At 43.8% G+C, this 27,187-nt stretch overlaps 1 protein-coding gene across 1 annotated transcript in view; it reads left to right on the plus strand.

The window, feature by feature from the left end:
* Positions 1-1,303: 1,303 nt before the first annotated feature.
* SLC12A8 (solute carrier family 12 member 8) overlaps positions 1,304-27,187 on the plus strand; it is a 115,910-nt gene continuing 90,026 nt past the window's right edge. The window contains exons 1-4 of the mRNA XM_047100435.1: positions 1,304-1,456; positions 1,606-1,752; positions 6,343-6,534; positions 14,873-15,104. Coding sequence (XP_046956391.1) covers positions 1,304-1,456; positions 1,606-1,752; positions 6,343-6,534; positions 14,873-15,104 — 724 coding nt within the window. The remainder of the gene's footprint in view (positions 1,457-1,605; positions 1,753-6,342; positions 6,535-14,872; positions 15,105-27,187) is intronic.

Genomic DNA, 27,187 nt, shown 5'->3' on the forward strand with positions numbered 1-27,187 from the left:
TTGTTACTGCTGTTTCTAATAAATAACAGACCTATAACAGGCCTTGGTAGGAAAATGTAGGCTTGTGAAAGACAGATGAACAGAAATCTACACAGATGAAAGGAGCTCTGACTGGAGTCAGGGACTGGTGGGTTATGCCATCCCATGGAGTGCTTAAGGCTTAACTGACTGCCCTGATGGTTTTTTTAGGACCTTTCTAGGTCTGTGGGTGCATGTTACAAGAGGAGAAGAGGAGCTGGGCTCCTCTCCTTTTGTTTTGACCGAGGCCGGTTGGCCTCAGCTTTGGGTCCTCGATCATGGGCACATCCTTTGCTCTCAGCCATTCAGAAGCTCTGACCTTAGATTTTATTTCCTGTAGTCTTAACTTTTCTGCCTTCTCACTGTGCTTATAGATCACATACATGCTCCAGGTAGACTGCTTGTCCACACCGGTCCATAGTTGGGGCTTCCTAGTCCCTGTAAGGTGAGAACCCCTGATCACTGCTATGGTAGTTTGAGGTACTGGAAGACTAGTGACGTGTGACGTTAGACTACTGTCCTGTGCAAGAGCAGCTCACAACATGAGCTGCTACTAGTTTTCTGCAAGTCATTTTAGTATTTCCACAAGGTTTAGTCTTTTTAGTAAAGAGTTTCCATTTGAGTGTTTTGTTAAAGTGCCTTTGTTATTTTTGAATTAGAAAAATAAGGTAGGCATCTGTTTAACTGCTTATAAATAAGCCTCTGGTTCTAAACAGCTGCCAAAGGAGGCCTTAGAATCCTGGGGTGTGGGATGGAATGGAGCTTAGAGATCACTGTAACACCGGTGTTCAGGCAAGAGAACAGAGACCGCTCCAGGCATTAAAAAAAACCTTTAAAAATGTTTAATTATTTGAGAGAGAGGGAGAGAGCAAGCATGAGCAGGGGAGGGGCAGAGAGAGAGAGACACAGAATCCGAAGCAGGCTCCAGGCTTTGAGCTGTCAGCACAGAGCCTGATATGGGGTTCGAACCCACAAACTGGGAGATCATGACCTGAGCCAAAGTTGGACACTTAAATGACTGAGCCACCCAGGTGCCCCAGGCATTTTAAACAGAAGTAATTTAATATGCAGATTTCATTACAACAGTATTAGGGACGGAGGCTCTAAAAACATAAAGGAAGTCTACACGAAGATTAGTAACTGCTGGAAGCTGCTATCCCGGTGGGACGGGGATACTGGGAGGGAAAGTGGCCTTATCCAGAAAGCTGGAACTTAGAATCCCACACTCACCTAGAAGTGACACACAACACTTCTACCTAGTTTCCAGAGGCCAGAACTCAGTCACATGGCCACGCCTACCTGCGGCCGTGCTGGGAGTGGTCTACTGAGTGGCCAGAAGGGAACCGACCTGCTGGACAACCAGTCTGTGCCTGTGTGGGTACAGGGATCACTGTCGGGAGAGAACAGCGACACTTTTGCAGAAACAATCTTCAAGACTGTGTGCACATTCACACCTGCCCTGGCATAGTAGGGTGGATGTATGTCAGAGCGGAGTTCTCCTACCCACCTCCTGTTCTACTTCCCTTTCCTTCCCCTTGCTGGCCCTCTGAAGCGCTGCATGCTGAATTCTGTGTGCTCTGTTTTCAGGGGGCGCTGGCCCAGCCCCAGCCCTGGTGGAAGAGCCAGCTGTTTGTGTGGGAGCCAGTGCTGTTTGGGACCTGGGACGGTGTGTTCACATCCTGCATGATCAACATTTTTGGGGTTGTCCTTTTCCTGAGGACTGGCTGGTTAGTGGTGAGTGATGAGCTGGTGGCCCTGGAGTTTCTTGTGAGCTTGTGACACGGAAAGGTCTGCACTCTTGGGCATTCCACAGGGCAGGCAACAGATTCCTGAAGCACGGATGCTCCAGAAACATGAAATAAGAAGCAAGCACATATAACTAGCATTGCTATTTAAATGAGAATCCTGAGAACCTAGGCCTCAGACAAAGCCTCCAATGGGAGCCTCGCCATGGGTTTAAGTTATATGAGCACAGAAATATGAGCAATGTGAATCAGGGCACATCATGGGTGGGACTAGAGGTGGATCAGAGAGAGCAGACTGGTGGCAGTTTTGCTTCCGGTTTGTAACCCTCTCCTGCTTTCCTGGTATTTTTCAACTTGTCTGGTGCCCTCCTGGTGGCACTGGTTGCCTTGTCCCACCACACACAGAACCTGTGTGAGAGGCTGCACATGGCAGTGCTTGATCACAGGTGCATGAGATCATGGGGGTACGTTTGCTTCCTCCACGGAGAAACCAAAGGCCTCTTCTTTGTGTCTTTTCTGAAGGCATCCTGGGAGCTTCCAAGCAGATGTGTGTCCTGAGCAGGGGTTCTGAACCCCTTACATGGCACCTTCTTCCTGGGACACCAGTAAACTAAACAGGCTGCTCGAAACAAAAGGCTAGCCAGTCAGGAGTCACTGATGAGCACCTAATGTGTTCCAGGCACTACAAGGTACCAATGGGATTATAAAACAGAAGGCCCTGTTCTTCCCTCTGGTGAGCTAACAGTCCTGGGTAGATTTCACATCAGGAATCCAAGTGGTTTCTCAAAGCAGTATTAAATACCTCAGGAGTGGAATAGGCTATGAACATATGGTGGCTAAGTGTCCAGGAAAGCTTCCTGGAAGAGGTGTGGTTCAGCCAGGCTTTGAGAGGTGAGCTGGGTTGCACAGATGAAAGAGAGAGGGGGTCATTCAAGGTGTGGAATGTACTAGTCAGGGTTCTTCAGGGGAACACAGGCAGAACCAATAGGAGCTATATATCTATAAGAGATATATAGGATGTCCTATATATATGACTGGGGGGTCTGGTGAGTCCAAGTGAGACTCAGGTAAGAATTGATGTTGCAGGCTTGAATCCAAAGACTGGGAGCACAGGCGGAATTTCTGTGTTGCAGTCTGGCTACAGAATTCTTTCTTCTTTGGGAAACCTCAGTCTTTGCTGTTAAGGCCTTCCAACAGATTGGATGAGGCCCTTTGGCAGTATAGACGGTAATCTCTTTTTAACAAAAAATTTTCTTTTTTAACATTTATTTATTTTCAAGAGACAGAGAGAGACAGAGTGCGAGTGGTGGAGGGGCAGAGAGAGAGAGAGAGGGAGACACAGAATCCGAAGCAGGCTCCAGGCTCTGAGTTGTCAGCACACAGCCTGACGTGGGGCTTGAACCCACTAACCTGAGCTGAAGTTGGACACTTAACTGACTGAGCCACCCAGGTGCCCCTAGACAGTAATCTCTTTTACTTAAAGTCTACTGACTGTAAATGTTAAGCACAGCTAAAACAAAAACAAACAAACAAAAAAAACTACATTTACAGCAACATCTAGATTACTGTTTGACTAAATATATGGTCACCATATTCTATCCAAGTTAACACAGAAAATTAACCATCGCATGGGCAAATTCTGGGGGAGGAAAGCTGAGCTGTGACAAGGTGTATGGGGTTCTTAGCCCCTCAGGAGGCCTAGGTGAGGCCAGACCTTCCTGAGCTCTTTTACCTAGGTCATTAGCTCAGGGTTCAGCCTTAATCATGGCCTGGGTTACGCCTGGGTGGCTCACTTGGTTAAGCGTCCGACTTCAGCTTGGGTCATGATCTCACGTTTAGTGGGTTCGAGCCCTGCTTCGGGCTTTGCAGTCTGGAGCCTACTTCAGATTCTGGGTCTCCCTCTCTCTCTGCCCCTCCCCCACTCACACTCTGTCTCTGTCTCTTGAAAATAAATAAATGTTAAAAAAATTTTTTTAGGGGCGCCTGGGTGGCTTGGTTGGTTAAGCGTCCGACTTCGGCTCAGGTCATGATCTCACGGTCCGTGAGTTCGAGCCCCGCGTCGGGCTCTGTGCTGACAGCTCAGAGCCTGGAGCCTGTTTCAGATTCTGTGTCTCCCTCTCTCTCTGCCCCTCCCCTGTTCATTCTCTGTCTCTCTGTGTCTCAAAAATAAATAAATGTTAAAAAAAATTAAAAAAAAATTTTTTTTTTAAATCAGACCCACCCAGGAGTGGGTGACTTTTTTTTTTTTTTTAGTTAACATGTGAAAGCTTAGAGTAGGGTCAGCCAAACTCCCTAGTGTAGCTATAAGAATTTATGCCTCCTACACCCTTCCCAGACTTACAGGGCCTTCTGCTTACAAAAACACAAAGCCTTCATCTCAGACTCCTTGTTGTGCAGGCAGATTTAGGCTTCTGGGATCCACCTCTGTTTTTAACCTCTTCCTAAGGGCCACCTCACTGCCCAGCACCTCTCCAGCCTGTGTCCAAGGGAGGCCCATCAGTCTGACTGCTGTGTGGCAGAGGAAGGTGTAGCCAGTGACAGCTGGGTCCCTGGGCTCTGCTTCACACAAGGTAGTTATGGAATTGTAGAAAGGAGAAAAAGGTAAGCTTTCTCTATTTTTTTAAGTAGGCTCTATGCTCATCATGGGGCTCAAACTTATAACCCCAAGATCAAGATTCACATGCTCTGATGACTGAGCCAGCCAGCTAGGTGCACCCCAACTCTCTTTATTTTGATTCTTTTTTTTTTAAGTTTATTTATTTATTTTGGGAAAGAGAGAGCAGCGGAGGGGCAGAGAGAGAGGGAGAGAGAATCCCAAGCAAGCTCCACACTGTCAGAGCAGAGCCCAATGTAGTGCTCAAACCCATGAACTATGAGATCATGACCTGAGCTGAGATCAAGAGTTGGATGCTTAACGGACTGAGCCACCCAGGCGCCCCTCTATTTTGTTTCTTAAGTCTGTAAGGGCTTCTTCTGAACCCTCCCACTGGGTTATTTTTTGGAGAAATGACTATCCAGAGGTGTCAGTTCCCTCTGCAAAGTGAAGGTACAAGTTGTATTCATTTTCTCTTGCTGTGTAACAAATTAGTCCAGTACCTAGCAGCATGAGGCAAATACGTGTATTATCTTATGTATTATCTTACAGTTTCTGTGGTCCAGGTATCCAAGTGCAGCCTAGCTGGCTCAGAGTCTCTCCCAGGGTCACAGGCAGGCTCTCAGTCAGGACTGCATTCCCACCTGAAGGCTCTACCAGAGGAGGAGCTGTTTCCAAGATCACTTGCGCAGTTGTTGGCTGGCCTTGTTATGTGGGCCTCTTCCTAGGGCTGCCTCCTTACATGCAGCTCACTTACCCGGGGACCAGCAGTCTAAGGGAGAGAGAGAGAGAGAGAGAGAGTGAGAGAGAGCGCACCCAAGATGAAAGCCACGGTCTTTTTCTATCCTCATCTCAGAAGTGATCTCCTGCAGAGTTCTGTTCATTAGAAGTGAGTCATCAGGTCCAACCCCAACTCAAGGGGAGGAGATTACACGGGGCATGTGTGCCAGGGGCTGGGGGTCATGGGGGGGCTGCCTTTGAAGCTGCCTGCCACACAAATGCATCCTTTTGCCCTGAAATGATCTCTTGTTTTTCAGCTTTGACATTCGTTTTACCTGAAACATCATATTTGATCATGGGGAAAAAAGGCAAATGTGAAATGGCAAAGAAAAGATAGAGCTTCTAGGAGGTGGCATAAAGCTGGAGTGAGTAGAGGTCATGCTCAGAGTCTCAAATAGACCATGTGAACTCTAAAGAATAATTTGATAGCACACTTATAATTTTGAAGATGTTAAAGTGGCAGTTTTGGCCTGAAAACTTAAAGATTGGTGCAAGATATTTTATTATCACATGCAAACAATTTGAAAACACAAACAAAGGAAGAAAAGAGTAATTCTATAATTTCATTAAAAATATAAAATCAGCAAAATAAGAAACTGTCTGAATAAAGCATAACTGGATAAAACATCATCCTGCTCTCTTGGCACTGACAGCCCGGAGGTAAAGATGGGCTTGGAAGCAGTACTTGACAAATACTGTGGAAAGTACTAAGCCCGGGCACTGTACAAACCAGAGGAGGGTTCCAGGGACAGTTTTCCGGAGGAGGTGGCCCCTAACCTAAAAGGATGAGATGGAGTGAGGCTGTCTAGGAGATGGAGTGAGCAGGAAAGGCATGCCCAGGAGGGTGGTGGGGAAGAGCATGTGACTTCCTGCTGGGGCACAGGGATGAGACAGACTGGAGGGCGGGGAGGGGATGGATGGGGAGGGGCCTCATGAGGGTATCCAGTTGCTTTGACTTTACCCTATTGGCAGTGGGAAGTCAGTGAAGAGTTTGAAGCAAAGATGTTTCCCTTCATCTGAAATTTCTTCCAGGCCTTACGCTTGTGGGCTGCCTCTGTCCTTTTTCAGGTAACCAGCTCTTCCTCCCCGACCCCTGTTGCAGCTCTGGAGGTGTCGGGGGAGGTGGTTAGTGCTCCTGGGAGGGGCCTGACTGGCAGGGCCTCCCTGTCCTAACCCCTGACCTTGCTTCTTGCTGTTTTGCTGCAGGGAAATACAGGAGTGCTCATGGGCATGTTTCTGGTGTCCTTTGTCATCCTGGTGGCCCTCATCACCGTGCTGTCTGGCATCGGTGTTGGGGAGCACTGTGGTGTTGGCAGCGGTGGTGTCTACTCGATGATCTCCTCGGTCCTTGGTGGGCAGACCGGTGGCACGATTGGGCTACTGTACGTGTTTGGACAGGTGAGCCTGGGGGCTGGGGGAGGGGAGTTTTGCCCTGAGGCCATCAGCATATGGGATCTGTTCCCTCACTTGGCTGTTTGCCACCATCTTCTCATCCATGTTCCCATTTGATCTGAGGAGAGGCAAGTTGGGGTAATTGGCCCCATTTTATAGATGGGCAGACTGGGGCTCTGAGAGGGAGCTCAGAGGCATAGCTTAGCCCACTGTCCAGGACCCTGACCCAGAGTCCAGGGCTCCTTCCTCTCTACCTCTGGTGCCTTGTGGCATCCTGATCTGCCCAGGAATGCAGGGCTTGGCTGGAACTATTCTTGATGCCCATTGTAGGGAGGGGAGTGCATGACAGTGGCCCGAGCCCAGGTGGCAGCTGGGTGGCCCTGTCCCTGGGGCACTTTAGTGCTGAAGAAGGGACATTTTACCTGTGCCAAAAGACTTTCCTGGACGCGGGCACTTCTCAAATGAGCTGGAGCTCCAGGCTCATTGACAGCTTGAAGGCCTTGCCGAGGAGGCCAGAGCCGTGTGTGGACGCCCTGTCTGAGAAGGAGGGGGCGGTGCAGCAGGGTGGACACAGGCTCTCAGAAAACTAGTGAGCAGGGAAAAGCACTGGGACTTACTTAGCTAAAACACAGGGATGGTGACCTAATGAGGACGAAACAAAGACAGACATTAAGAAGCAGCTCTTTGTAAGCACTTCTTGGCTTGAGAAAGGCTTTTATGATGGTGCAAAGGGTGGTGGGTGGTTGAAAACACAGTTTCAAGAAAAGAATTTGTCTAAGGGTACAAGAGTCTCCTCAAAGAAAGGATACGTTTGTTCTTTTCTTTTTCAGCAGGGTTATTTTAGTATAACTACATCTGATTCTCCAACAGCGCAAAGGGTGTGTGTATGTGTGTGTCTGTGTGTGTGTGTGTGTGTGTGTGTGTGTGTGTGTGTGTGTGTGACATGCATGAAAGGCAGAGAGATTGTCACTGCACTCTTAAAGCCACTTGCCTTTACTGGAGAAAGATCTTTAAGCTCCGTAGCTTGGGAGTGAGAAATACATGGTTAGTTTACTTTATTACCCTGGAAATTTGTCTGTCGATGTTTTACTTCTGCGCTGTCTCCTAGCCAGGTTGCAGCCCTGCTCTCTGGGTAAGCAAGCTTACCTGCAGCAACAAATGCCACGACAGGGGCCAGTGCCAAACCGGGGGCCAGTGAAGGGCCCCTGTAGAGGGGAAGCTGGGATGTCGTGTCTCCTGTGTGTGGGTTGCTTCAGAGGAAGGGTGTTCACAGAAAAAGTGTTTTCTGCACACTGGCAGCTGCTGCCGAACAGCCACCCCATCTACACCCTCTCTTGCTTAGCTTGCTCTCTGTTCGGGTCTCGGTGAGAAACACCGGAGCCCCTCTGGCTGGCGTCTTCAGTACGCCTCTCCTTTGCCTGCTGCTGACCTGGGCTGGCTTCTCTGATCAGGGTGTGGGTGCTGCATAACCCTTTTTATATGCTATTGGATTCACTCCGCTAGGATTTTGTTGAGGATTTGGGGTATGTATTCATGAGGAATATTGGTCTGTAGTGTTCTTGTGATCTCTTTGTCTAGTTTTGGTCTCATGATAAAGCTGGCCTGATAGAATGAGTTGGGAGGTGTTCCCTCCTCTTCTATTTTTTAGAAGAGTTTCTAAAGGATTAGTGTTAATCCTTCTTTAAATGTTTGGTAAAACTTAGTGGTGAAACCATCTGGTCCCTGGCTTTTCTTTGTAGGAAGTGTTTTGATAACTAATTCAATCACTTATATAGGCATAATCTGATTTTCTATTTCTTCTTGAGTCAGTTTTGGTAGTTTGTGTCTTTCTAGGAATCTGTCCATTTTATCTCTGTTATTTAATTTATTGGTGTAAAATCATTCATAGATTCCTTATAATCTTTTTAGTGTTTGTAAAATTGGTAGTAATGGCTTCCCTTCCATTCCTGATTTTAATCATTTGAGACCTTGCTCCTTTTTTTTTTTTTTTTCTTCAGTCAGTCTAGTTAAGGAAAGTTTTGGTTTTGTTGGTTTTTCTTTTTTCTTTTTTTTTTTTTTTTCTGGTCTCCAATTTATTCCTACTCCAGTCTTTAGTATTTCCTTCTCTTGCTTCCTTTGGGTTTAGTTTGCTCTTCTTTTTCTAGTTTCTTAAGGTGGAAGGTTAGGTCACTGACTCGAGACCCTTCTTTCAGGGTGTAATTGGGCTTTCTGAGGGTCCCTATTCCTGGGTCTTACTGACCTGTAACCCCGTCATTCCAGGGCATGAATACACTCATTTATTTTTAATGACTGCTGAGCAGATTGCCTGCTTGCCCTAGAGCAGGGGTCAGCAGACTTCCACTATAAAGGTCCAGATAGTAAATATCTTAGTTTTTATGAGTCGTATATCTCTGTCACAACTATTCAATTCTGCTGTTGTAGTTCAAAAGCTGCCATAGTCAATATGAAAAACTGGGCTTAGCTGTGTTCCTATAAAACTTTTTTACCAAAACAGGCAGCAAGCAGGATTTGGCCAGCATGTTAAAGTTTGCTAACACTTGTTTCAGGCATAAAAATTTAGACGATATAAGGGTACCTGGCTGGCTGAGTCAGGGAGCATGCAAGCTCTTGATCTCAGGGTTGTGGGTTTGAGCCTCATATTGGGTGTACAGATTACTTAAAAATAAAATCTTGAAAAAATAGAGAGACTATAAACACTTAAAATAATCATTTTAAAGCTTGCAAATATTTTCATAACCCTGCATCCTCCCAAATCCTTCCCCATCATCTCTCTGAGTTGTTGGTGACCCCTTGGCCAGTGGAGGAAACAGTGAACTGGAGCCCCTCCTCACTCTATGCCCCACTCACTTTTAAAAAATTTTCAATGTTTTATTTATTTTTGAGTGGGGGGGGGAGAGAGAGAGAGAATGGGAGAGGGGCAAGAGAGAGACAGAGACAGAATCTGAAGCAGGCTCCAGGCTCTGAGTTGTCAACACAGAGCTCGACACGGGGCTCAAACCCACGAACTGTGAGACATGACCTGAGCTGAACTCAGATGCTTAATTGACTGAGTCATCCAGGCTCCCTCTGCCCCATTCACTTTTGGGTCTGAGGGCTTCTTTGAGGTTGCTTACCCTAGATACCAAAATATACGGCTTTCACCTGCATGGTTGTGTCTGTAATTACTGCTTTACATGGTCTTTGCTGGACTGTGCAAAAACCATGGAGAACTGGAAAACTTTCGTAGACCTGATATGGGCTGGAGTTTTGTTGTGGGAGTTAACGCAGTCAAGCAGCTTGAACCTTAAACAAGGATTTCATGTCAGAAAGGAGGGGTGTGGAGGGCAGCTCTGGTCTGTTAGGTAGGTACCCAGAGATGAAAAACAACATGCCCATGATTGTGAGGTGCAGTTGTTGTAACATAAACATGTTGGAGTGGAAGTGTTCTGCCCTGAAAGTAGGTCACTTTCTCTCTATGAAATGGTGGGTGACGCCCCCAGCTCCCTGCAGCAGAAGATTAGAAAGAAAAGGGAAAAGGAATGTCTGTGATTATAAACTTTAAGAGGTGATAAAAATACTGAAAAACTATAATAGGGGTGCCTGAGAGGCTCAATTGGTCAAGTGTCTGACTCTTGATTTCTGCTCAGGTCATGATCTCACAGTTTCGTGAGTTTGAGCCCCACACTGGGATTCTCTCTCTCCCTCTCTCTGTCCTTTCCCTGCTTGTGCGCTCTCTCTCTCTCTCTCTCTCTTTCTCAAAATAAATAAATAAACTTTAAAAATATATACATAATAAACTCTGGGGGTGTTTATGCATTAAACAAGTCGACAGGGATGTTTTCCAGTGAAGAGGTGTACTCATGGTTGGAGGGGAGGGTAGCTGGACTTCTCTGGGGAGGGGTCTGTGGTGTTGTCCATACCTCTGGGGTGGGGGTGTCAAGCTCAGTGGGCAGAGAGGTGTGGGGGGAACTTTGCTTCCTAGACACACCGTGCTCTCCGTACCTAAGTGTAGCATTTGCATAAAGTCTGCAAATCTTAATATATTTGTTTTTATTTTTCCCTTATAAAATTCTTTTAAAGTTACAAAATTATGTTCATTGTAACTAGTTAACATATCAGCGATAATGTAAAGAAAAAGTTTATTTCCCTCCCCATCCTAAGGTGTCCATTGTGAATACCCACCATCCTTTTCTGCCACCTTCCCTGTGTTTATGTATGTGAATTCATGATTGTTGAAGTGCTTGCTTGTTTTTACAAAAATGGGGACAGAGTTTATACTCTATTCCATGGTTTGTGTTTCTCACTTAACAATAAGTTATAGATATTCCTCAAGGTCAGTGTTTCAAAAAAGCCCGTGCTTTTTTGAAAAAACTGTTTATTTGTTTTGAGAGAGAGTGCATCTGTGGAAGCTCATGCAAGCTCACACAAGTGGGAAAGGGGCAGAGAGAGAGTGAGAGAGAGAGAATCCCAAGCAGGCTCCATACTGCCAGTGCAGAGCCCCATGCAGGGCTTGAACTCACAGACCATGAGATCATGACTTGATCCAAAATCAAAAGTCAGATGCTCAACCGACTGAGCCACCCAGGTGCCCCTAAACCTGTGCTTTTTAACTAGTAGCTTAGCATTGCCTAATATGAATGTACGATAATTCATGGCACATTTGTCTTCTGTATTCATCATTTTACTCTCTTCTATAAGAGTAGTTATATTTCTTTTCTCATTCCTAAAATCTGTAATTTTTTCTTTTCTTAATCAGACTGCTAGGTGTGTATGTATTTTATTTATCTCTTAAAGGATCAGCTGTTATTTTTATTTTAAATATCTTATTTTTAAGTAATCTCTACATCCAACATGGGACTCAAACTCACAACCCCGAGATCAAGAGTCACATATTCCACAGACAGGGACAGCCAGGCTTCTCTTAAAGGATCAGCTTTTATTCTCTGAATTCTTTCTTTCGTTATTTTTCTTTTATTAATTTCATATTTCCTTTTATTAAATGCCTCTTCCTACTGTCTTTTTATTTATATTGGTCTTTTTTATCATGTCTTAAGTTAAATATTTTATTTTTTTTCTGCCCTTTTTAACTAATAAAAATATTTAGGGTTATACTTTTTTTTTTTTCATTCTGAATGCAGGATTAGTGTGCCTCTCAAGTTTTAGGATATAATATTCTCCTTTTCATTACTTTCTAGATCATTTGAAATTTAAAAAACTCATTATTTTGCCAACATGGCTCAAATTTATTTCTATGGTATGTTTTCCCCTTGCTGATTTGGAAGTTCTACTGTGCTTTTTGTTCTGAGAAGAGTTATAGTCCACCCTTAGAAAAGCCATAATTATACTTTTCCTATAGTTATCAACCGAGCAACATTGCTTACTATGTTCATCCTCCTACCAAATATGAAATCTCTATGACACTTTGACTCCCCCACATTCCATAAATACCCTCACCTCTTACCCCAAAGCTCTTAGATTTTGAGAAGACGGTTTAATTTGTGGTTGTTATTGGTTTCCTTCATAGTAAGTCTTTTCAGCTTTAAGAATCCTTATTTATAAGTTACATTGCAAATTTCCAGTGACAATACCATCATCTATTTAACATTAACAAAGTATTTTATGAAATTCATGGCTAACTACTGTTCCTTCTTTTTCAGTAGCTAATAATAGTACAGTAAAAATGATAAGGCCAATAGCTAGTATCTCTATAACTCAAACTATGAGCCAGATACTGTTCTAAGAACTTACATAAATTATCTCATTTCACCGTTACAGTAACTTCTTTTTTCCTTGACTTTATTTATTTTGAAAGAGAGAGAGTGCGAGTGGGGGAGGGGCAGAGAGAGAGGGAGAGAAACCCAAGCAGGCTACCCACTGTCAATGTGGAGCCCAATGCGGGGCTCCAACTCGAGAACCATGAGGTCACAACCTGAGCCAAAACCAAGAGCTGGACGCTCAACCAACTAAGCCAGCCAGGTGCCCCCTCACAATAACTTTTGAAGCAAGTACTATTATTATTATTTGTATTTCACAGATGAGGAAATGAGGCACAGAGAGCTTAAAACACTTTCCCAAGTCACACAGCTAAGCCTGGGAGCCACAGCATTTGGCCCCGGTCTGATTTCACAGTCCATGCTCCTAACCACCATGTCCTTTCACACAACCTCCACAGGCTTCTCCTTTATGTTTTGTTCCTAGCATCTTCAGGCTAAAAAGTGATTTTAGCTATGAATTGGAGAGAGGGACTCTACTGGAGCCACTGGAGACAAAGGCAGTCTTTACTGCTTGGCCCACTTCATGTGAGCAAATTCTGTTCACCAGCTAGAAAAGGAAAATGGTGGGTTTGGAAGCTCCAGATGCAAATGGTTGCATTCCAGTTCTGGTGTCACCCTCTGCACATGTGTGGTGTCAGACACCTGGGAAGGTGATGATCATCACTGCATTGTTACCATTTGTTTTTTTAAATTCTGATATATCTGGCCATGCAGAGTCCTGTTGACCTGGCCAGATAGTGACAGAATAGCAGCATCCTTATGCCTGTCACACTCTTGTTATTTAGCCAAGTGTAAGTTTGAGTCATGAGGTGATGTTTCTCTCTCATCTCTCTCTCTCTCAAGGATGACTTTCCTTCTGCTTACATTTACTGGGCTCCCCCCTCCCCACTCCAATATAGACAGAAATGCCTAGTGTAAGTTTGGGGAACATTGACAATGATGGTATATGTCTAGTAGCAAAATGAGCTGATCTCAGTGAAGAATGGGACCTCCTTCCTGAGCTCATCTCCAGTACAGAAATTATATCGCCCTTCTGGTCTTTACCTAAAAGAGCAGGAAATTAATGGTACCCGCTTCCCAGAACTCTTTTCATACAGTCAACATATCACAAAATATCTGTTGAATGTTTGCAACATAGTTAGCAAATGTAGGGGCTTTGAAGAGGTATGATCAGCATAAACATTTTTGTTTTTTAGGATGTTTGCATTCTTGGTGGCTTGGGGTAGGGGACAAGCTTATATGCATGAACTAAGAATAGACTACTGACCCAGATAATTAATTGCATTACTTACTGGCAGTAAGCATAATATTTATTCAGAAAAGGGGGATGAGGAAAGGCTTCATGGAGGAGGAACTTGACTGAGGCCCAAGAAGAATTTGTTTCCTGAGAGAACAATGGGAACAGAGCACAGTGATGACCATGACCCAGTGGCCTGGGGGTGGGGAAGGATCAAGCCTTATGGAGAGAAGGGTGCTGAGGAATTATGAAAAGTGAGGTTGGTGTTATTTTCAAATATTTATTTGAAGTTGAGATTTATATATATATTCTCTTGAGACAGAGCACGAGCAGAGAGAGAGAGGGAGACACAGGATCCTAAGTAGGCTCCAGACTCTGAGCTGTCAGCACAGAGCCCCACATGGGGCTCGAACTCATGAACCACGAGATCATGACCCGAGTCAAAGTCAGGTGCTTAATCCACTGAACCACCCAGGTGCCCCTTAAATATTTTTTTCAAAGATAAAATCATGACTTTCAGGCAAATATAAAATATACATGGACCAAAGATTTTTTTTTAACTAATTAATTAATGGAGGAGCCAGTAAGATGTACCTAGTTCCTGGTGAAGCAATTTCATAAATAAATGTAAGGATAAGATTGCTGATACAAAATTGGTTAATGTCTTACAGGATAAGAAACCGAATCTTTTGGATTGTCTGTTCCACTGGACAGAAGCTATTTGCATCTCTGCTGGGAAAAAAAAAATCTATAAATGGACAGTAACTTCATAAAGTCTGGGACATTTAACACGTTTAATCAATAGTAAACAATGAGTAGAACTAAGTACATTCACCTAGCCAGTCCTTGGGTAGCCTTTGTTCCATATGACATTGAAAGGATTTGCTGCCCACTTTTTTTTCTTATTCTAAGTTTCAGGTAATTTTTTTTTTTTTAAATAATAGTGACCTACAAAGAAGTGGAGAAAAAACTGGGGTTTGCGTTAGTGCCTTTCTTAGGCTCTGCGAGGGGACCCCCTGTGTGCTTCTATTCTGTTTAGCTCTTGAATAACTCAGACAGAGAAGTCCAGAGTGCTCTTTGGCCCCGAGTCCCATCTCCCTCCTTCTCATTTTAGTCACTACTGACTGGCATTTGTGCTCCCCTCTGGGTGATGGTAGAGACGTAGATGAGAAGAAATGGGGCCAGAGGCAGAGGGCATGGCCAGGAAGGGCTCGCTGACCCCTCCCCCATGTTGGTTCCCAGGTGCTGAGCCCTGATGAGGGTGGGTGCAACCCTCAGTGCTGGGCGGGTCTGACCCACGGGTTCCTGATTCTCTGTTCTCTTGCCAACTCTTCCCACCTTGCTTGCCTGTCAGTGTGTCGCAGGGGCCATGTACATCACCGGCTTTGCTGAGTCCATCTCCGATTTGCTGAGCCTCAGGAGTATCTGGGCCGTGCGAGGAATTTCGGTGGCGGTGCATCTGGCCTTGCTGGGGATTAACCTAGCAGGTGTCAAATGGATAATCCGCCTCCAGCTGCTGCTGCTGTTCCTGCTGGCCGTGTCCACACTGGACTTCGTGGTGGGCTCTTTCACACACCTGGACCCAGGTAAGCCTTTGGGAGTTGAGTGGATGGGGTCTTCTAGGGGTCTGCACTGCTTTCTAGATGTGTGTAGGTGTGAGTTTGCAGGACTACCTCCCCATAAGTTTTGCCTACCAGGAGTGTGCTGTTCCTGGAGCAGGTGAGTGGGTGTATCTTGGCTGCAGAGGCCCTAAAGCCCCTCCTCACACAGGCATTTTCATTTAGCATATTTTCCACATTCCTTTTTGTTTTCTTTCTGTTAAAAAAAAATAGGAACATTTAAAACAAAGAATAAAGTAGAACTGGATTAGATAAAGATTAAATTCATTAACAGTAATTGGGAGAGTGGGCAGGAAATAGATTTGAAAGTAGGTAAGAAGATAGATTTCAATTTTGTGTGTCATATTTTATTTCTTTTGTTTCACTTATTTATTTATTTTTTTTAAAATTTTTTCTTAACGTTTATTTGTTATTTTTGAGACAGAGAGAGACAGAGCATGAACAGGGGAGGGGTAGAGAGAGAGGGAGACACAGAATCTGAAACGGGCTCCAGGCTCTGAGCTGTCAGCACAGAGCCCGACACGGGGCTCGAACTCACGGACCATGAGATCATGACCTGAGCTGAAGTCGGACGCTTAACCGACTGAGCCACCCAGGCACCCCTATTTTTTATTTTAGAGACAGAGAGAGAGAACTCGCACATGCACACATGTGTGCTGGTGGGGGAGGGGCAGAGGGAGAGGGAGAGAGAGAGAGAATCTCAAGTAGGCTTTATGCCCAGCATGGAGCTCGACATGGGGCTCGAGCCCACAAACCGTGAGATCATGACCTGAGCTGAAGTCAGGAGTCGGACGCTTAACTGACTGTGCCACCCAGGCACCCCTCTTTTGTGTTAAAAGGACTTGATGCAAATATTACAAATGCTACCAACTGTCATTTGTGGGAGATGGGAACAGATATAGGTTGATCACCTATAGTTTCTTTAATAGTACATTTTCTTTCAAAATAAGAACATAAGTCCATTAACTAAGCTTAAAGAAGGAGAATAAACAGCAGGTGTATTCTGGACCATTTGGAAATGGTGTCACATGTTGGTAACGGATGGACCACTGTTTAACCCTGGGTTTTCCTGGGCCTGGAGGATGCTTGGCAGCTATAATCCTCAATCCTTATGCTTTGAGTGGGATGCTGTTGCCCACAGTGTCTGTAAGGGTATAGCTTTGTGGTCTGGGTTGGTTTGGCATCAGAAGTCTTTGTTCCTCTCCAGAGTACAGGGCTGTTCATGGGTGCCTTAGAAAAAAGATAACTGAAGGGGCGCCTGGGTGGCGCAGTCGGTTAAGCGTCCGACTTCAGCCAGGTCACGATCTCACGGTCCCTGAGTTCGAGCCCCTCGTCGGGCTCTGGGCTGATGGCTCAGAACCTGGAGCCTGTTTCCGATTCTGTGTCTCCCTCTCTCTCTGCCCCTCCCCCGTTCATGCTCTGTCTCTCTCTGTCCCAAAAATAAATAAACGTTGAAAAAAAATTTAAAAAAAAAAAGAAAAAAGATAGCTGCCTGATATTTCACACTTTGGGGACTCTGGCTTTTTATGGGAACAGTGGCCAGGCATCTACATTGGAATCTGGATAGGGAAAGGGAAATGGGGCCATCCTCTATGATAGAAAAGAGAAGAAAAGAAAAAGACCTGCAGCACAAGGGCCTGTGATGGTGGGGGCGAGCGCCTGCTTTGTGCCAGGCCTGGTGCTTAGCACTGCACATGACTTAGCTCGTGGAATCCTTACCATAACCCATGAGAGAAGAACAGTTATACCCATTTTACAGATGAGGAAACTGGGGATTATATCACTCATGGTGATCTGTGGCAGAGCTGGGAATGAAACTGGATCTATTCACATATGTAGTCGTGCTGTTTCCTAGGTAGGAAATGAGAGAAGAACAGTTATACCCATTTTACAGATGAGGAAACTGGGGAGTATATCACTCATGGTGATCCGTGGCAGAGCTGGGAATGAAACTGGATCTATTCACATATGTAGTCGCGCTGTTTCCTAGGTAGGAAGCGATGTCTGTCTTTACACCACCAGCTGCCTTTTGGTGATAATAGCTCTGCTTTCCCCGTGAGGGCTGCCCTCGCGTGTTCTAAATAGTCTTGTCTTTCATAAAGATGTTGGTTGCGGGAAGTTCAGAATTCAGTTGGTACACGCTACTCTGGCCTTATTTTTCATATGTTCAAATTCTTCTGTTGGAAAATAGTCTCTCCCCTGAGCTCCCTGAGTGCCCCCTGCACTCTGACATCCTGATCCCTGCCCCAGAACCTCCAGACTGCCCATCACCCAGCATCTAAAGGGTTAAGCCCTGTGCAGGAGGGCTGCCCCAGGACCTGCTCCAATGTTAAGAGCCAATGCAGTGTCCAAACCGATCACTTGGCGCCTGGGCCTTGCAGCTTGCTAAACACTTGGAGCATCTCCATCGCAGGGGAGGAATGATTTGTTTCCTGGCCTTGCACCAACTGCAGAGACAAGCCCACATCCGGAGGGAGACCTGCTGGCTGTTTGGCTGTAAAACTAACTGTCAGTGGGGGCGAGGGGGTCCACTCCAGTCTCCCATTCCTGGGTGCTTTCTCCCTCCATCAGCGTGGTTGCTGAAAAAGCTTAATTAATTAAATTGCAGGTTGATGCTTCTAGCCTCTTTGAAACCTCACTAGGCCGATGTGTTTTCCTTCTCGATTAGAAGCTATCTTGGCTGCTCTTCTGTTACTCCAAGTATTTCTCCTTCTTTCTGGTCAGTGCATTAGCAGGGTGTAGTGTGAAGTGAAATTTATTTTCAATCATTTCCATGGCAACTGGCCCCTCTCAAATCTGTTTTTGGTATCACTGATGTTTTATATGGGCTACTTTCTTTGCAGTTAAAAATCCAAACTAAAACTAGATCATAAACCTTCAGAATGCATTTAGCAGAATGATTTCAGCCCTTTGGAAAAACGACATGCACATAGACATTTGAAAAAAGGCTGGAAAAAGGACTGGAAGGAACTATACCTAAGTGTCAGCAGTGGCTGTCTTTCTGCTGAGGTTATGGATGGCGGCGTTATCCTTTTCCATCAATTGGTTAGTGCTACTTAAAAAAGGCATTTCTCCTTTTCCATCAATTGGTTAGTGCTACTTAAAAAATTAATAGACTGTATTTTTTTAAGTTTATTTATTTATTTATTTTGAGAAAGGGGTGTGCAGAGAGAGAAAGGGAGACAGAATCCCAAGCAGGCTCCACACTGTCAGCACAGAACCTATCACGGGGCTCAATCATGAACTGTGAGATCACAACCTGAGAGCCAAAACCGAGAGTCAGATGCTTAACTGACTGAGCCACCCAGGTGCCCCTAATAGACTGAATTTTTTAGGGCAGTTTTAGGTTTATGGAAAATTGAGCAGATGGTGCAGAGGTCCCCATATCTTTTCCCTCTCCTTTCCCCACTTCCGTTCCCCCTCTTATCAATATCTCTCATTACTGTGGCATGTTCATTACAAGTGATGAACCAATGTTGATACCTTATTGGTACCTGAAGTCCATGGTTTAGAGTAGGATTCACCCTTTGTGTTATGCAGTTCTGTGAGCTCTTACAATAATAATGTGTATCCACCATTACAGTGTTGTAGAGAATAGTTTTAAGGTGTCAGAAATTCCTGTGCTCCACTTGTTCATTCCTCCTTCCTCCCACCCTTGAACTCTTGACAACCACTGATCTTACTCTTTCCCTCTCTTGTTTTGCCTTTCCTAGAGTTGGAATCATATGGTATGTAGCCTTTTCAGACTCACTTCTTTCACTAAGCAAATGCATTCAAGGGTTCTCTGTGCCTTTTTGTGACTCGCTAGTTCATGCCTTTTTGTCACTGAATATTTCATTGTGTAGTTGTAACTCAGTTTTTTTTTAATCCATTCACCTAATTAAAGGACATTTTGGTTGATTCCAACTTTTGGCAATTATGAATAAAATGTCTGTAAACATTTGTGTGCAGGTTTTGTTGAAGATACAACTTTTTAACACATTTGAATAAATACCTAGGAGCATGAATGCTGGGTCATACAGTAAGACTATGTTTACCTCTCTAAGAAACTGCCAAACTGCCTTCCCAAATGGCTGTGCCATTTTGTATCCCCATCAGCAGCTGGTGATAGTTCCTGTTTCTCCAAATTGTCACCAGTGTTTGGTGTTGTCAGTGTGTTGGATGTTAAACACTCTGATATGTATCTCTCTCTAATAGTAGCATCTCGTTATTTGAATTTGAAATTCAGTAATCACATATAATATTAAGCATCTTTTCATATGTTTATTTGATATCTGTATGTCATCTTTGGTGAGGTGTCTGTTCAGGTCTTTTGATCATTTTTTAATCTGGTTGTTTTCTTATTGCTGAGTTTTAAGAATTCTGTGTATATTTTGGACACAAACCCTTTATCACATGTAGGTCTTGTAAATATTTTCTCCCGGTCCATGGCTTATCTTTTTATTCTTAAAATAAATTTTTTTAATGTTTATTTTTGAGAGGCAGAAAGAGCACAAGCTGCGGGAGGGGCAGAGAGAGAGGGAGACACAGAATCCAAAGCAGACTCCAGGCGCTGAGCTGTCAGCATGGAGCCTAATGTGGGGCTTAAACTCACAGGCTGTGAGATCATGACCTGAGCCAAAGTCAGACACTTAACTGACCGAGCCAGGACTTTCCTTATATATAATTCTATATTGATAGATATAGAGTTCTATATTGATAGTCTTTTTACGTTTAATACTTTATTTTTATAAAGTTTTTATTAATATATATATATATAATTCTATATTGATAGTCTTTTTACATTTAATACTTTATTTTTTTAAAGTTCTTATTAATTTATTTTGAGAGAGAGAGAGCAGGGGAGGGGCAGAGGGAGAGAGAGGAAGAGAGAGAGAGAATCCCAAGCAGACTCAGCGCTGTCAGCCTGGAGCCCCACGTGGGGCTCGAACTCACAAATTGTAAGATCATTACCTGAGCCAAAATCAAGAGTCGGACGCTTAACCGACTGAGCCACCCAGGTGCCCCATCTTTTTATTCTTTTAACAATGTCTTTTGCTGAGCTGAAGTTTTTAATTGTCATGAAATCTAACATCAATATTTTTCTTTCATGGATCATGCTTTTGGTGTTGTACCTAAAAAACTGATGATTAAATCAAAGGTCATGTAGATTGTCTCCTATGTTATCTTCTAGACTTTTTACAGTTTTGTGTTTTACGTTTAAATCTGTAATCTGTTTTGAGTCAATTTTGTGTACTGTGTAAGGTCAATGTCCAGATTTGCTTTTGCATGTGCCTGCCCTGGTGTTGCACCATTTTTTAAAAGACCACGCTGCCTTTGCTCCTTTGTCAGAGATCTGTTGACTGTATCTGTGTGTGTCTATTTCTGGGCTCCCTGCTCTGTTCTAGTGCTCTTTGCTTGTTCTCCAATACCACACTGGCGTGGTTATTGCTACTTTCTAGGGAGGGCTGGGGTTGGCTGGTGTCAGACCTGCAACTTTGTCCATTTTCTTTTGTGTTATGTTTAAAATCAGGGAAGGAATGTTTTAAAAATACACTTAAGCCTAACTTTATTTCTGTCTCTTTATTTAAATATAAAAGACTAACTAGAAAAAAATCTAAACAGTCCTGGAATGTATAAAGTAAGAATGTGGAAAGTAAGACCACACTTTCATTTTCACACCTCTGCCCTCCCCAGGGAGGTTGGTACAGGCATTCCTTATATACTGCTGTCAAATACATCACCCCAAAAGTTAGTGGCATAAGACAACAATCAACATTTATTATTTCTTGCCTTTTCTGTGGGCTAGGAACTTAGCTACGGCATTGCTGGTGGTTCTGGCTCAAGGTTTCTCATGAGGCTCAGTCAGACGTCAGCAGGGGTGGCAGCTGCCTAAAAGCTTGACCAGGGCTGGAGGAGCTGGCTGGCAAGTTGGGGTTGGTTTTTGGAGGGAGGCCTCCCTCCTCCTCCATGTTGTCCTTTCCTGAAAGCTGCTTACGTGTCCCCAAGTCATGCAGTGGCCAGCCTCCCTGAGAGCAAACAATCAGAGGGAACAAGAAGGAGAGAGAGCGCACGCTCTGTCCTTCACATGATCTAGTTTCAGAAGTCACAGAGCCCTACTTCCGCCATAGTCTCTTTGTTAGAAGTGAATCACTTAGTTCGGTCCTCTTCAAAGGGAGGGAAATTAGTTTCTATAATTTTGAATGGAGACGTGTCAAAGAATTTGAGGACACACTTTAAACCATAACAGTTCATTTTAAAATCAGAAAAAAAAAATTTAAGTACACTTAAGTGAAATTATATTTCCCCTTTATTTCAGAGACAAATGTTTTATAAGAATTTTAAAAATATTGAAATATAAAATAAAAAATGGAAGTTCCCTCCCCTACTCTCTTCTTTTGCTCCTGCTCCCCAGAGGGAGATTGGTAAATATCTTTCCAGTCTATTTTCAAGTGCATGTGCATGTACATAAACACATATAACATAGTTCTTTGTAAAAATGTGCTTAAATTCTGTTGTTCTACTATTTTTCCTCTTTTTTTTTTAATGTTTATTTATTTTTGAGAAAGACAGAGACAGAATGCGAGTGGGTTAGGGGCAGAGTGAGAGGGAGACACAGAATCCAAAGCAGGCTCCAGGCTCTGAGCTGTCAGCATAGAGCCCGACGCGGGACTCAAACTCAAGAGCCATGAGATCATGACCTGAGCTGAAGTCGGACGCTTAATCGACTGAGCCACCCAGGCGCCCTGCTATTTTTCCTCTTGTACTCAATAATATATTATGGACATCATGACTGTAATGTCAGTACATTTGGGATTCCCTCATTCTTTTTTTGACATATAAATAGTATTCCATATAACAAGCTGAAAATACTTTATATTTAAACATTTGTTTATTGATGGATATTTAGTTTTTTTCTAGTTTGTTGCTACTAGAAGTATTGCTGACATGAATATTGTTGTGCAAAATTTAAAGCTTATTTCTATAGGATCAAGGGTTGTAAATAGAATTAATAGGACAAAGGTCAAGAATATTTTAAATTTTGATAGGTTCTGGGGCGTCTGGGTGGCTCAGTCAGTTAAGTGTCCAACTTTGGCTCAGGTCATGCTCTCACAGTCTGTGAGTTTGAGCCCTGTGTAGGGCTCTGTGCTGACAGCTCAGAGCCTGGAGCCTGCTTTGGATTCTGTGTCTCCCTCTGTCTCTGCCCCTCCCCCATTCTGTCTCTCTCTCAAAAATAAACATTAAAAGATTTTTTTTTTAATTTTATTATGTGCTGCCAAACTGGCTTCTCATAAAGTTGTTCCATTTTGAACTCTCATTGACAGTGTGTAAGAGTTATTGATTCCCCATACCCTGAACAATATTGGATACGTTCATTTTTTAAAATTTCTGGCAAGAAATGATGGGCAAAAATTGTGCTCCTTTAAAAAAAATTAATTTTTCTGAAATCATTAATGAGAATTATTTTATTCATATTTTTATTGCCATTTATATTTATTTTCTTTGAATTATTTATAATCATTCCCTATTGTTCCTTTGTGCTATCTTCCTTTTCAATGATTTGTAACTCTTCTACCTTCACAATTAATTCAAAATAAAACAAATACCTGGTTAGCTTTTATTAGTGTTAGACAGTGTTTGTTGTATATGTTGAAAAGTTTTTTCTAATATGTCATTTGTTCTTTTAAAATTAATTTTTATGTGTACTTAAAGTAATACATATACATAAAGATACTCAGTTTTGAGCCAAATTGCATACTCTGATTGCTTTCTTGTTTGTATATCTTCAGCTTCTCCTGAAACTAAGCTTACTCTATGTCTTAGTTCCTGGGGCTGCCTTAACAAACCACCGCAAACTGGGTGGCTTAAAGCAACAGAAATATAACAGTTCATGGTTCTCGAGGCCAGAGGTGGAAGAGCGAGGTGTTGGAGGGGCACACCCCCTCCCAAGTCTCTAGAGGAGAACACTTCCTAGTCTCTTCCAGCTTCTGGTGGCTCCTGGTGTTCCTTGGCTGGTGGCCACATTGCTCCCACCTTTGCCTCTGTGGTCACATGGCCTTCTCCTCCTCTTGCCTCTCCTCTGTGAGAAACTCGGGAGGACAACTTGTCACTGGAAATGGTCCAGTTTGGATAATCCGAGATGATCCCATCTGGAGATCCTTAACTTAATTATATCTGCAAAGACCTATGTCCCAAATAAGGCCACATTCACAAGTTTCTAGGGTTAGTGTGTGGGCATATCTTGTTAGGGTCCACAATTCAATCCACTATGCTCTATTTTTTTCATTTGCTTTATTTTCTAGCTTAAAAAAATTTTTTTTAGTGTTTATTTATTTTTGAGAGAAAGAGAGAGAGAAGTAGACAGATAGACCATGAGTGGGGTAAGGGCAGAGAGAGAGGGAGACACAGAATCCAAAGCAGGCTCCAGGCTCCATGCTGTCAGCACAGAGCCTGACATGGGGCTCGAACCTATGAACCATGAGATCATGATGTGAGCTGAAGTCAGATGCTTAACCAACCGAGCCACCCAGGCACCCCTCTAGTTTTTTTAAATCACCGTTATAAAAATATCCATAGAGTTTTATTTTCATTTTATTTTTTATTTTTTTAATGTTTGTTTATTTTTGAGAAAGAGAGGGAGACAGAGCACAAGTGGGGGGGGGGCGGGCAGAGAGAGAGGGAGACACAGAATCTGAAGCAGGCTCCAGGCTCTGAGCTGTCAGCACAGAGCCCGATGAGGAGCTTGAACCCACAAACTGTGAGATCATGACCTGAACTAGAGATGAACACCTAATCGACTGAGCCACCCAGGAGCCCCATCCATAGAGCTTTTAAATATGTACAGGCATTTTCCCCAATTCTCCCTATATTACATTTTCTCTTGGAAACCCCATCCTCACCTTCCTTCTGGATGGATGATATCAGGCCAGGATCACAGCTGTTGTTTGGTACTTGCCCTCACTTCTCCCAGGTGCTGTCCCTACTGTCTGGATCCCAAATCATCCTCTTCTGTCTAGGATGGAAAATGTCACTTTGGTAGGAGTGATTGGTAGGAGATATAAAAATCTAGGCTGAAAATCACTTCCCATAGAATTTTGAAGTCATTGCTCTACCTTCTGGCATTCAGCAGCATCCAGGAGTTTGGTGCTATTTGGATTTCTGCTCCTGGTAAGTGACCTCTTTATCTTCTTCAAGTGCTTCAGAACCTTCCCTTTTCCCTTGAGGTTCTAAGATTTCATGATGAAAATCGCTATTTGTTGACCTGGGGCACTTTCGATCTGGAATTTTCAAATTATTTCTTTGACAATTTCTTCCCCTTTGTTTTTTCTCTCTTTTTTAATTTTTAATTTTTTCCTTGAATTCTGAATACTTGGATATTAGAGCTCCTGGCTTGAACCTCCTGTTATTATTATTATTTTCATCTTCTCTCTTCTCTAGCATATTCCTTTTTTCCATCTGTATGGGAGAGTTCTTCAACTTTATTTCTAATGTAGTAAATTTTTCGTTTTGACTAGCCTTAATTTCCAAGAGCTCTTTGTTGTTCTTTGATAATTTGAGAATCTTGTTTCATGAATATAATATCTCGTTTTGATTCTTTTAGGCTATAACTTATAGGAGTTTTTTTTTTCTTGTCAAATTTTCTTCTGTTCTCAACATTATCTGTTTTTTTTCTGCATTTCCTTGTTTCTATTATCTTGTTTTGTTCTCTGTGTTAAGTGCTGCAAGCCTTCTTCAATGTCTGGTAGTCCCTGGCTGTTCATTCTTTCTTTTTTTTTTTTTTCTTTTTTAAAGTTTATTTATTTTGAGAGAGAGAGACAGAGACAGAGAGAGAATGAGTGGGGAAGGGGCAGGGAGGGACTCCGAAGCAGGCTTAGTGCCCAGCGTGAAGCCTGACACAGGGCTCAATCCTATAACTGGGAGATCATGACCTGAGTGAAATCAAGAGTCTGACACTCAACCAGCTAAGCCACCCAGGTGCCCCTGTTCATTCATTTTTTTAAATTAATTAATTAATTTATTTATTTATTTATTTTTAAAGTTTATTTATTTGTTTTGAGAGAGAGTGTGCACACACATGCACCTGTGCGCACAATGTTGGGGAAGGGTGAGGGGCAGAGAGAGAAGGAGAGAGAGAATCCCAGGCAGACTCCTTACTGTCAACACGGAGCCCGTCTTGGGGCTCTCATGAACCATGAAAACATGACCTGAGCCAAAACCAAGAGTTGGGATGCTCAACTGACCGACTGAGCCACCCAGGTGCCCCCATTCATTTTTAATAAGGAGGCACAGGTCAGCCATTGGAAGGTCTATGTAGCGGAGGTGGCAGTTGTGGTGGGAGGCTTCACTGTGGGGTGATGGTGTGGCACACTGTGCTGTTTCACCCAAGTCTCCCAAATGTGAGTTTCTGTAGGTCTTTCCTCTGGTACAGTTAGTGTCTTCCAGAGAACTCTCCAGTCTCCTGCCTCGGACAAGCCTGGCTGCCACAGTGATGGGAACAGGGCAGAGGAACAGGGCTGGTCGACTCATGGTCAGGGTGCAGACTTTCATTTAGTCTGGTGTCTTTCACCTGGTGCATCCTTCCCTGCACTCAGGCTCCTATGTCACACCTCATCCTGCATCTCAAGCCACTATGTCATGTCTCTCATTTCGTCTCCATGCTGCCTATAAAAATGGATCTTACTCTTCATCTCCATTTCCTCACTTCTTGACTCCTTGGCCTGCAAGCAGTCAGCACAGGCCCCTCTCTCTCTCCCCATCTCCCATCCTGTCTCTTCCAAAACAGCATCCTTGCACAAGGCTCTGTGGAGACACAGCTACATTACTGTAAAAAGCTAAATAGCACGGCAACTTAATTTAAACAAGGCCCTCTCAAACATTTGTTTGGCTTAAGGCTCCTAAAATGCCATTTTGTTGGATTATATTTTCATTTATGTAAGATGTGTGTCATGCCAAAATGATTTTATTGCCATAGAAGTCAGGCAAATATAGATAAAATACATTTTAGAAAATAAAGTGACATGTGGCACATTTTAATTCTATGTTCTGCATTTAAAAATGAAATTATGCATCTCCAAGCTTAACTTTTTGGTTATCTAGGAAGATGGCTGCTTTGCATGGGTCTGTAGTCTCCTCCAGTCCACTTCACATGCTCTGCTCTGCCTGGGTACACTGCCATCCGTGGGAGGGGGCTATTGCTCAGTGCACGGCTTGGGCAGGCACAGGTTCATGTGCTGAGTCTGGCGGGTGGGATCTGGGTCTGCCTATGCCCAGCTGTAAGGCCAGCTTGCTGTTAGGAGCTATTAAAAGATCAAGGGTCAGGCATGGCTGACTCTGCCATCTGCTGAAAATGCTGTACTTGAGGTCCCACTGACCTCTTGGTCTTTAAATCCAGAACCTTTGCTCATTTCTTATACCTGACCCCCTTGCACCACTGACCACTGTCTCAGTCCACTCAGGCTGCTATAACAAAATACCCTAGACCGGGTGGCTTATAAACAATGGACATTTATTTTTCACAGTTCTGGAGGCTGGAAATCCAAAATCAAGGCACTGGCAGATGTAATGTCTTGCAAGGGCCTGCTTCCTAGTTTGTAGAAGGCTGTCCTCTCACTGTGTCCTCATGTGACCAGAGGGCAAGGAAACTTTCTGAGGCCTCCTTTATAAGGGCACTGATCCCATTCAAGAAGACTCCACCCTCATGGCCTAATCACATCCCAAAGGCCCACCTCCACATACCATCGCACTGAGGATTAGGCTTCAACATATGAATTTGGAGGGGAGGGTACACAAACCTTCAGACTACGGCAACCACCTGTGCTGACTGGAATCAGTCTCTTCCCATTTCTTCTTCAACACAATGCTTCCTTGGCTCTTTTCTGAGTCTTCTTGTCCTGGACACAGGCAGGGGACCACAGGTCAGTTGTCAGCGCTGCTTTTCTCTGTGCTGTCTTCTTCAGAGGGATCCTGCCAGCACCACTGCTGTTGTCGTCTGCTTCTTCAGCTTTCTTGGATGGAGCTCCCATGTCACCAACTGCCATTCCATTTCTCCCTGGATGTCTGAGCATCACCTT

Source organism: Lynx rufus, unplaced genomic scaffold (assembly GCF_022079265.1).
Source record: "Lynx rufus isolate CCGP_SWC_20201006 ecotype Redwood Valley unplaced genomic scaffold, mLynRuf1.p SCAF_5, whole genome shotgun sequence".
In the NCBI taxonomy this organism is placed as follows: domain Eukaryota; kingdom Metazoa; phylum Chordata; class Mammalia; order Carnivora; family Felidae; genus Lynx; species Lynx rufus.